At 41.0% G+C, this 12,366-nt stretch overlaps 1 protein-coding gene across 1 annotated transcript in view; it reads left to right on the top strand.

Moving 5' to 3' along the window:
* Positions 1–726: 726 nt before the first annotated feature.
* Positions 727–12,366, top strand: part of LOC101649504 (A disintegrin and metallopeptidase domain 3) — a 149,656-nt gene continuing 138,016 nt past the window's right edge. The window contains exons 1-3 of the mRNA XM_045286863.1: positions 727–738; positions 9,897–10,032; positions 10,594–10,676. Of these exons, the coding sequence (XP_045142798.1) occupies positions 727–738; positions 9,897–10,032; positions 10,594–10,676 (231 nt within the window). The remainder of the gene's footprint in view (positions 739–9,896; positions 10,033–10,593; positions 10,677–12,366) is intronic.

Genomic DNA, 12,366 nt, shown 5'->3' with positions numbered 1-12,366 from the left:
ATAAAACACTTATGCATACCAAAAGACTTCATCAAAAGACTAAAACAAGAACCTACTGCTTGGAAAAAATTCTTTAGCAGAGACACAATGGACAAGATACTAATTGCTAAATCTATAGAATTTTGAAGAAACTCACTAAAATAAAACAAAAATGATCAAAAGGTGGGCATCAAAAGGTGAGCAAAAGGTGTGAGGCCAGTTTGACTAGAGAAACAAATCCAGTGACACTTGTATATGCACAGGAAAGAGTTTTATATTAAGAAGTAATTATATATCAAAAAACATAACAGCCCATTCCAACTCAAGTCCATAAGTCCACTATCACTCTATAAAGCCCCCTTCAGACTCATGCAGCTGGATGCAATGATGAAGAATTCAGAAGATCCCAGGCCAGTGGATGCAACGTCATGGATTCAAGTGTGTCATGGATACATGACAGAACTCTGGCAACTCTCAGGGTCAGTGGCCTAGTCGCAGTGAGCAGGAAGGTGAAGGTTGAGATAGAGACATAGGTTCCCAGGGTCTTCCTTGTGAGAAAACCATACTCCTAAGGAGAGAGCTGCAGGATGTGACCTGATTAACAGATGGGGTTCCACCCCATACACTTGCATACATCTTTAAGTTGACATAAAATCATCTAGGACTTCTGGGAAGATGGCTGTGAGGTAGCGGTAACTGCAACAGGAATTCCACAGTGGATTGCTGCATGGGGAATAGGGAGGCAGAATGGGGGATCTGGTAAGTGCAGTGAGGACTCATGGCACTTACGGGGTCTGTACCAGTGTGTGGGCAGACCTGCCCCACAGTGTTGACCCACCATGCTTCTCCTGCATGATCAGACCAGCTGAGGCAGTGTGTGGTCCCTAGGCCACATCTGCCTGCATCACCCCCCAGACTCACACGAAGCTTATGCCCTGCCCCTGCCTGCTGCCACTGCTGCTTCATAGGCTGCAGGCCAACCCCTTACCTTCCATGGCCACTTTGTGGCTCATAGCTCCATCCCCAGTCTATTGCCACTGCTTCTTGGGTCACAGCTCCACCCCCACTACCACTGCCACTTCCAGGCTTGTGGTCACATCCCATGCCCATCACCACCACTTTGAGGCCCGTGGTTCCACCCCAATCTGCCGTCAGTACCTTCCTGCCCAGACTACTACCAAAGCTTAGTGGCTTTGGTCTGGCTCTCCACCTGGTGCTGCTGCTTCCCAGCCCAGTGGCTCTGTCCCCACATACTCCAGTTGCCTTGGCCTCCTGCCCACCACTGCCACTTCAAGACCATGGCCCCGCTTCCCACCTCCAGCTGCAGCTATAAGTCTTGTGACCCCTACCCCCCCCACACACCACCACCCTTGCTTCTAGCAGCCTGCACCATAGCCCTGCACCATAGCCTTGCACATGCTCCGCCCCCCCCACCCCGACCCCCCACTGGCACCCTCCAACACATGGGTTCCTCATGCTGGCACCCTGTGCTGTGCATACTCTGGAGCCCTTACTTTGTGCTTCCCATGCAAACAGCCTTCCCAGTGCCACCCCTACTGCCTAAGACCACTCCACCCACGCTGCCTGAGAGGGCCAACCAATCTGTCCCCAAATAGAAAATCCCCCGTTTAGTGAGATAGAGATGCAGCACAATCTGGCAGCACAGGGAGCTTCTGGAAAGCCTTAAAATCATTCTTATTGGAGATTCAACCACAGTGAGATAAAGACGCAGCTCAAACATACATGCAGTTGGCTCCAGGTAATCCTTAGAATCATCCCTGTTAGCCTCTGGGAAGAATTCATAGGGCCCCTGGACTGCTGAGCTCCACCAAAACGCCAAACAGACAACTGCTCACACCAGCAGCCACTACGAGAAAGAAAGAGAAACAAAACACAATTTCGAGGAGGACCTGAACCTAGCAACATGTATAGAAGAGGCAGGCTTTGAACTGCAACAGAAAGAAATCTTCAGTATGCTGCTTAAAGTCATACAGGATATGAAGGAATCAAAATAGAATAAGGATGAAAAAATTGGTAGGATAGAGTCAGCGTGCCAAAGGGCAATACGAGAGTTAAGGGAAAATTCAGCAGAAGCAAAGCAAACAGTAAAAGACCTAACCGGCCAACTGGGAGAGTTTGAGAATAATATCAATGACCTCCAAGATATCCAAGTAGAATTCAACTAGTGTTTAGTTCAACAAAGATAAGATAATCAAAGATAATCAGACAAGATAAGATCATCAAAGAAGCTGGAGAAAACCTGAGAACAATGAGTGAAGCTATGAAGAAGAACAATATTAGAATAATCTAGTTGCTGGAGCAAGACATTATGAAAAACTCAACAGCCAAGATAGTGTGGGAATTCCTGGAAGAAAAATCCCCTAATTTAATAAGGAGAATCAGACAATCATTCAGAAAGCAGAGAGGACACCAACTAGACTGAACCCTAGGAAGAACACACTAAGGCATATAGTCTCAAACTACCCAAATTTGAGGAAAAGGTAAAAATCATAAGAGCAGCTAGAGAAAAAAAGGCAGTCACCTATTAGGGTAATCATATAAGAATATTCTCAGACTTAGCAGAAACCACAAAGAAGAGGAGAGAATGGAATAGCATCTTCCAAAAGTTGAAGTAGAATAATGCTAACCCAAGAATACTCTATCCTGCCAAACTCTCCATCAAATTAGATGGAGAAATAAGGGTTTTCCCAGATCACGAAAATTTTAGAGAACACATAAAAAACAAAACAAAACAAACAAATCAAACCATTGACAAACCTAAGAAAACATAGGAGGAGCAGACATCAATATCCAGGGTGAGGGATGACACGGGAAATTACCATGGACCCCAATGAAATGAAAAGACTGATTACACAGTAGTAAGAAGGACTGTACTCCAAGGAATACAACAACTAGGAAGGCATGGACCAATACCTGGAAAAACAAATCCTTCCCAGATTATCCCATATAGGTATCCAGAACTTGAACAGACCCATAGCAAAAGTAGAAATAGATAAGGTTATTAAGGAACTACCAACTCAAAAGAGCTCTGGCCCAGATGACTTCATAGGAGAATTCTACCAAGCATTCAGGGAAGAGCTGACACCAATGCTACACAAACTCTTCCAGAACATAGAAAAGGAGAGTAAACTCCCAAAAACATTCTACCAAGTTAGTATAACATTGATACTAAAACCAGGCAAGGATCCGAGAAGAATAGAGAACTACAGGCCAATATCTCTAATGAACATCAATACAAAAATCCTTAACAAAATCTTGGTCAATAGAATACAAATACCAAGTTGGATTCATCCTAGGGATTCAGGGTTGGTTCAGCATTTGAAAATCCATCAACATCATCCACCACATTGAGAAGGAAAAGACAAAAACCACATGATAATATCAATAGATGCAGAAAAAGCATTAGACAACATTCAAACCCATTCCTAATTATGACACTCAAGAGGATAGGACTGGAAGGAAATGGCCTCAATATACTTAAAGCTATATATGAAAATCCAACAGCCAGCATTACAATCAATGGAGAAAAGATGAAAACATTCCCACTGAAAAGGGGAACCAGACAAGGATACCCCTTGTCCCCACTTTTAGTAACATAGTCCTGGAGGGTCTAGATAATAGTATAATTAATACAAGGCAGTGGGAGGATATCAAATGTGTATGTCTGGGGAAGAAGAAGTGAAATGATCATTATTTGCAGGTTATATGACTGTCCATGTTGAGAACCCCAAAGCCTCCACACTAGGATTGCTGGAAGCAATAGAGAAACATGGTAGAGTGGTAGGATACAAGATCAACAAACAGAAGTCAATTGCATTGCTATCTGAGGGGATTACAGAAAAAGAGACCAAGAAGATTATACTCGTCACAAGAGTCGAGCAAAATTTGAAATATTTAGTGATATTCCTAACCAAAAAAAAAAGAAGAAAAGAAAAGATCAAGTACAAGAGACCTTCCTTCACCAATGGAAAAATATCCCCTGCTCATGGATTGGCAGACTCAATATTATAAAGATTGAGGCACTATATAGGTTCAATGCAATCGCGATACAAATACCATCATTTTTCAAAGAAATGGAAAAAATAATGACCAAATTCATATGGAAGTGGAAGAAACCCAGAATTGGCAAAAAACTCAAAAAGAAGAATAAAGTGTGTGTTTGGGTGGTGGTGGTGGTCTTGCGTTACCTGACTTTACAACTTATTATGCAGCCACAGTGGTCCAAACAGCATGCTACTAGTATAATGATAGATACTGGGACCAATGTATAAGGACAGAAAATCCAGAAATAAAAATAGCAGACTACAGACAACTAACCTTTGATACGTCCCCACGCCCCCTGCAATTCAAATGGGAAGCAGATGCTCCTTTTAACAAATTGTGCTGGAAAAACTGATGTCATCCTGCAAAAGAATGAACCAAGACCTTTACCTCACCCATACCCAAGGACAAATTCAAGGTGGATCACAGACCTCGAGGTAAAACCCCCAAATGTCAGGTTCATCAATGAAAAAATTGGGACAAAACTAAGAATCTTAATGCAGGCAATACTACATAGGCTATCGGGAATAATGAAAGATACTCACCCAGAGGAAGAGAACATAGATGTGTGGGGCATACTAAAGATAAAACACTTGTGTGCATTAAAAAACTTCATCAAGAGACTAATGAGAGAGCCCACAAACGGGAAAAGATATTTATTAAAGACATATTAAACAAAGGTCTAATTGCTAAACTCTACAGAACCCTGCAATTTTACAATAAGAAAAAAACGAGTAGCCCACTGAGGAGCTGGGCAAAAGACTTGAACAGAAACTTTCACAAAGGAGGAAATCTGAATGGCCATAAACATGAGAAAATGTTCCTGATCATTAGTCATCCAGGAAATTCACATCAAAACAAACATGAGATACCATCTAACACTCACAAGGATAGCCCCATTCATGAAAAGAGAAAGCAACAACTGTTGGAGGGGGTGTGGTGAGATAGGAACTCTCATTCACAGCTGGTGGTCTTGTAGAAATGTACAGCCACTGTGGAAAGGGATTTGGTGATACCCAAACAGATGGAAATCGAGTTACCTTGTGACTCAGCCATTCCACTACTGGCATATACCCAGAAGAAATAAGGAACAGGCCATGACCAGACATCTGCGGTCCAATGTTCATTGCTGCACAGTTCACAGTTGTGAAGAACTGGAAACAACCTAAATTTCCATCAATAGATGAATGGATTACAATACTCTGGGGTATACACACAATGAAGTAGTATGCATCCCTAAGAAACAGTGACGAAACAATCAGGCACCTTATCTAGTGGAATATGTTGGAGGATATTCTGCTGAGTGAAGACAGCCAAGCGCAAAAGGACAAGTACAACATGAGTCCACTGAGGTAAGTTCAAACAACAGAATGGGCATAGGGGAAAATATCCATATTGCACATTCCTTGGCTGAGGACCAGCTACTCTGGCAAGAGCCAGACTGAATACAATGATGCGTCATCAAAAAAGCAAAGGATAAAAAAAGAGATGCAGATAGCAAATGGTTCAGAAAGACATCTCTCTCTCCCCCCACCCTCTATATGCCTTTACGGCCCACAGAGGGGTGGGGGAAGAAAAAAAGCTGGCCAGGGGAACAGGGCAATAATCCACCCAAGGAGAGGGTATAGTTTATGTCTCCACAGGGAACAGAGAGAGAGTAGACCTCATTCTGAGGCACCAAGCCTCGAGGGTAGTGTTCCTGTTCAGAGCAGCTCCTCCACAGAGAGGACTGCAGGGCCAGCCCTGGGTTGAGACATGACAGCCCCTCCCTAGTCCCAGTCTGACCAGTCCACATGGGGACAAACCAAGAGGGGAGTGCACTGGACCAGCAATGGGAGCAAAGACATGATGTCCCTGAGAAATTTGGTAGTGGACATCTGACTCAGGGGGAGGCGGGAGGTGGAGCTTGGCACCTCATCTGAACTGGTTGGAGGATATTCACAAGGGGACTGTACTGAAAGTTAAAGGTATAACGGGATGAGGGGTGGGGCACTAGACTGCTCCAGCCTTGACTGCAGGAAGAGCAATGGGGTCATGTAGAAGGGATGCCCCTCGAACACAAATGCTGAGGATTGAAAGGGTACAAGTGCTGTTAGGTAAGTGGGTCCTGGGAGATGGATCCCCAAAAGAAAAGGGGAATGGACCAACGGATCTTATCAGAGCCTGCTTGCTATTTAACAGAGGGATATTCATTAACTGGGTTCAGGACAATAGTTAGACTTGGCACTATTTGCATGGGTTCTCTTTGTTGTTGTTTGTTTTCTCTCTCCCTTTTGGTGTCTATCAATATAAGTTAAGCAAGATAAACAATCACAAAGAGACAGCAATAGGACTGATGGTTGGGGGGGTTATGGGAGAGAAGTGGGGGGAGGGGAGCTATGCACCAATAACAACAGAGGCAGGGGGATAGCAAGGGATCTAAAAGTGATGGTGAGGAGGGGGAAACATTCCTGGTTGTGTTTGATCAATAGAAATGTATCCAAGAGGAATTACTGAGAGATGAATGACGGGTAAACATGATAGTAGGGCAGGAGGAAAGAAAAAAGAAAAAGAGGAAAGAACAAGAAAGTAAAAATTATATATAGGTGTAAATATATATATGTGTGTGTAAATATATAAATATATATAGATGTAATTGTCCATGTGTGTATATATTTACATACATATGTACATATAAATCTATCTATCTAGCTATCCAAAAAGGAAGCAGGTGGACTTTAGGCCTCTACTTAAATCTTTTTTTTTTTTTTCTACTTAAATCTTACCTCAGCACAAGAATGGTTTATTCTAATAATGTGGTAATATATGATACTCACCTTCCCAACATGATCGCTGAAGACAAAATGGATGCATAAGTGTGGCACTTACATAAACTGTCAACTTGCAAAGGGATGGAGTCTAGCCTGTCAATCATGTCCCAGCTTGACCTCATTTGGAGGTGTGAGGATATAAATACTCACTGGAGGCCAGAAACACTCTCTGCTTCCTTTTCCTGCTGACAAGCCACATGGAACTACACTGCTGCAGCCAGAGCCCTGGAACTGGAGAAGCCACATGGAGACCCATGCCAGCACTGAGATGCTTCCACCACCATTGGATCCAAAAGACTTTCCACTTACTGGCCTGTGATCTTCCTGCATTCAGCATCATGGCATGGCTGTGTAAGTATAAAGAGGAATTTGTGGACTAGTATTGACATACGGGGTAATATTGGACTTATGGGCTTGATCTGGACTAGGCTGGAATGTTTTCTTAATGTACAATTACTCTTTGATATAAAGTTCTCTCTTACACACATATGAGTGTCTCTAAATTTGTTTTTCTAGTCAATCCAGACTAACACAATAAGCAGTAGTGGTGGAGAAAGCTGATGGTGGTTGGCTATTAAAAGAAATAGTGTCTGGGGTCTTAAAAGCTTGAAGTTAAACAAGCGGCCATCTATCAGGGAAGCAATAAAATCCACATGGAAGAAGCACACCAGCCTGTGTGATCGATCATGATGTGTCAGAAATACGTATCAGAAGTTCAAAAACAAGCAACCAAGCTGATGTGAAGGAGCACAGGCAAAGTGGAGACCCCAAAACCACCTATAAAATAATTGGACAGTTCCTCACAGAAGGGCCACAGGGAAGCGATGATATATCCAGGGTGCAGTATAGTACTGTTGCAACATGTAGCTATCCTCTAGTTCTTTAATATTTCCTCCCCTTACTGTTATTGTCTTAGTTTTACCTCATTAATCCGGTTAGACCTGTGTATGTTCATTTGTATAATTAAGATCTTTCAATGCATGAAACTCAAGATAGATAAACCCTTCAGAAATAATAATGGGAGTAATGATTCCCTGAGGGTACAGAAAGAGTGGGTGGAGGTGGGAATCAACAATTCATGTATTTTGGTCTAAAAAACTGTACTATCATATAGTTTCCTTTTCTTAGCAGTGTTTTAAATTCCATACCATTGACTAAATTAATAATACCATCAATAAGATTACCATATGTCCCATGGGGATGATTTATAATATTCTCCACTAAAAGGATAATGGTGTCTCAAAAGCGAACCAGGGAAGCATATAAAGCAATGCTTTTTGTGCTTGAATATAATGGGAGCCCTAAGCCACAAAGGATTAATTCTTATGACATGGCTCTGCTTGGTACTTGCCCTCATGAAGCGATCACTGAAGATATGGGCGCTATAACTAAGTGTGATGAGGGAAACAAAGGGTGCTCGCTCAGCTATAAGAAAGGATATCATCGGGAGTCTTAAAAGCCTCGCTTAAAACAAGCAGCCATCTAAGACAGGTGTCAGCTAAGTCCATAGAAGCACCACAGATTTTGTGATCCAAGGTTTGTGAATAATCAAATCAAAATCCAGTGGAGGGAACAATATTAGAGCTTCACTTCTGAATACCTGCTTTTACAGAAGGCTAAGGAGACAGTGAAAGTCCAAAATTCATTTGAGGAGTCCCCATGTGGACTAAGCCTCCAGCAAATCCCCTCTAGCCACGAACCGCCCCCTCTAACCATGGCCTTGCTAGCAGAGTGCATTGCAGGGTGGATGACTGCAGATGTCACTAGGTTAAAATGTGACACCTTGGGTTTGAGCTCCCTTTTGACTCATTTTACATTTGTTCTAGTTTTTAATTAATACTTTTTGCTTTCGTTTCTATTTAAGTTTTTCTGTTTTATTTTTGTTTTGGGTATATAGTTCTGTATATGAAATATAGGATCAATAAATCTATAAAGATAGATGTATAGAAGATCTTCCCACAGAAGATCGCAATTATTAGTTTCCTAGGGATATGGTAGTGGAAGTTGGGGGAAAATTGGTAGCTAGCAACAATAAGTACAAGAAAGAAAATTGATTGGTTAGATAATTGCACAACTTTTATAAATATGATTAAAATATTGAATTGTATGATATTGAATTCTATGCCAGTAAATCTGTTTTAAAATGCATATAATTTCTTCTTCATTTGACTGAATCCTAGTGGTTTTCAAAATAACCATGAAGAATCTTTAAATACTTATGACTACCAAGACATACCTCAAATTTCAAATATTTGTTAAGGATGTAAACAATCAGAAATGTTTTCACTTTAAAAAATAAACCCCGATACACCAAACTCCATCAATTTCCATACTATTTAGCAAAACAGAAAAATATAGATTTTAAAAGACATTATATCTTTAAACCAATGAATGAATGTTAATACACTCATCTCTCTCATATATACACACAAATGATTAGAATTTAAATTATCTAGTGTATATGTATTACTTACTATTTCTGTGTTAAATATTTGGTATTTACTGTGCTATGCATTGAATATATTCTTGACATAAAGATGTGTTACTAAACATATAAAAATGTATATTTAAAAAGTTATTCTCTATTTTTCATTTTTGTTTTTCTTTTATAGACTAAGAAGGCATGACTGTACTTTGTTTTTCCCCATAAATAGTATATGTAAGAAATGGAAATGTTATATAGAATAAAATTTATGAATGTCTGGAAAAATACTACTTGTAATAATTAATATGAGGCAAGTCAACATGTTTATTGAACAATAAAATGAAAACTTCCCCAAACAATAAAATTGCCTGTCAATGTGCGAACACCATATTGATGAAGAGAAAAACTTCAATGCTTAGCCTTTTATTTAGTCTTAAAAACGACACTTTTTTCTAAGACCATACCTATGCACAAAGGAATAATTTTTTTTCAATGTTGGTTTAGAGTGGTGATTTATTTATTTTTGGCTTGACATATAAAATGAGTCCAGACACAAACTGTCTATAAACTGACTGGTTTAGATTTTTCTTAACATCTTTAATTTATCCCGGGCCCCACAGCGAATCTCAGGCCCTTGGCCGCAAGCTGCAACGGCTCTCTTAACGGCCGCCGTCCTGTGGCAGCCCGCTGGCTCTGCAATGCTCCCTCTGCTGCTGCTGCTTGCGGGGCTTGGCCAACTCACCTCCGCCAGCCAGAGTAAGTCAAACAGCCTGTCCCAAAGCACTACCTTGCTCAGGGCCATGGCTTGCTGGGGTTGCCCTTCCCCCTGAGGCACCTGGAAAGAACCAGTGGCCTCCCTGGGGAGCCTTGCGTGTCCTGTTTCAGGACCCGGAGCCTACACCGATGCTAATGACCTGTTAGTGGGAGGGTTGCGAGCAGGCTGAGAGCGCTTCTTGTACTTACCTGGCCAGCAGGAGAAAACAGGCATCTCCTGGGGAGGGGGCGGGCGGGATGGAAAGAGCTGGGAGGAGGTCCAGAGATCCTACAGCCAGCCCTCCTATACGCATTCAGTGCTGGGTAGGGGGTGGTGTTAGCAAGCCCCAAAGTGTCTCTGGGAAGAAGCGGATTATGTACTTCCATTTCTAGCTCAGTCTCTCCTTGCGAGCCTAACACGTATTATCTTTGGGGTGTGTGCTTGGCGGTGTTAGTAGGACTTGGGAGGTAGAAAGGGTGACAGGAAATGAGACAATAAGGAAATGAAAAATAAGGCCATTGCCATGCACTGGGAAAAGTTCCTTCATGTTTTGCTCACTGCAGATTATGAAGACCCTCTTCTGCAAATCACAGTGCCACAGAAGATCCCAACAAACAGGAGGGATGATGCTATTCCAGCAATGCATGTAAATAATCAGTTTCCCCATAAGTTTTGAATGTTTTTTTCTATTGTACTGCATGGTCCAAATTAATTCTGTTTCTGGTTGTATTTATTGTTTTACGGAACTATTTTGTCTGAATGAAGGCCAAATGTTATATTTTTCCAATTAAATAAATGAACATTATGAAAGTATTTTTAAACTTCAGAGGGAAACGTCCAATTCTTACCATGGAAAATAATATACACACATTATAGGCTTGCTTAGTTATTGGATGCTGTCACTCGAAAAACTCACTGCCATCGAATCAATCTGACTCATAGTAACTCTAGGTGGGATTCTGAGGCTCTACATCTTAAAAGGAGCAGAAAGCCTTGTATTTCTTCCCCTTAGTGTCTGTTGGATTTGAACTTCATAGCTCTTGTTAGCAGCCAAATGTGTAATGCCTTACACCACCAGGGCTCCTTTGTTCTGATGTAGTGACCCTGCGCAGTAGAAGGGAACTGCTTGCGACAGCACGTTCTTAGTATGATTGTTATGTTTGAGCCCATTGTTACAGTCACTCTGTCGCTCCGTGATGTTGAGCACCTACTTTTTGCTGATTCTCTGCTTTCCAAACCACGATGTCTTTCTCCAGGTACTGGTCCCTCCTGATAATATGTCCAAAGTATGAGAGATTAACTCTCTCCACCATCCTTTCTAAGGAGAATTCCGTCTGAACTTCTCCCAAGACAATCTGGCAATCCATGATATGGTCTACATTCTTCACCAATGCTATAAAACAAAGGCATCAATATTTTCTTTAGTCTTACCTATGTCCAGCTTTCACTCACATAAGAGATAATTGCAAATACCATGTCTTGGTTGCGCTATACCTTAGTCTCTAAAGTGTCATCATTACTAGATATATTTAAATATTTATTCTTAGGTGAGTGGTGTCATATTTATATTTATTTTGTACTGTTATTAATATAACAATATATAACAACTTCATGCCTATGTGTGTATTATATATGTATATATGAGGGAGTTCCAAAATTTTGGGAAAAATTTCTTCCAATTCCATTTTCATAAGCTTTTAGAAGCCTCCTTTTATAAAAAGATAGATATATACTTATTTACAAAAATTAATATAATGGTATTTTAATTTTGATGAAATTTGTTAAGCTATGTATATTCTTGAAAAGGCATTTGACTATGTGGATCGTGAAAAACTATGGATAGCCTTGAGAAGAATGTGAACTTCATAACACTAAATTGTATTCAGGTGAAACCTGAACATGGATTAAGAGGCAGTTGTGCAAACAGGACAAGGAAATACTGCATGTGTCAGAGTTGTATCCTCTCACCACACTTACTCTATCTGTTTGCTGAGCAAATAATCCGAGGAACTGGTCTATTAAGAAGAACCCGGCATCAGGGTCGGAGAAAGGCTTCTGAACAACCTGTGATATCCAGACGACACAACTCTGCTTGCTGAAAGTGAAGAAGACACAAAATCACAATGTTGGCAGTCTAGCTGTAAATCAGTTATGTGTAAGCAATGCACACTCTTCTCAAGAACACTCAACAGAATGGTCCACAGCCAAGGAAAAAAAGAAAAATTAGCTGCTGATAGTAGAGAACAGATTTCCTGTAAATAATTCATTTAAGTGAAAACTTAAAAATCAAAATACTTAAAATGCATTTGGAATGAAAAAGTATCCTGATATGCAAT

The sequence above is a fragment of the Echinops telfairi genome, unplaced genomic scaffold (genome assembly GCF_000313985.2).
Source record: "Echinops telfairi isolate 266 unplaced genomic scaffold, ASM31398v2 ScPeMD7_9;HRSCAF=40, whole genome shotgun sequence".
In the NCBI taxonomy this organism is placed as follows: Eukaryota; Metazoa; Chordata; class Mammalia; order Afrosoricida; family Tenrecidae; genus Echinops; species Echinops telfairi.
This window is presented reverse-complemented; position numbering and strand designations above follow the sequence as displayed.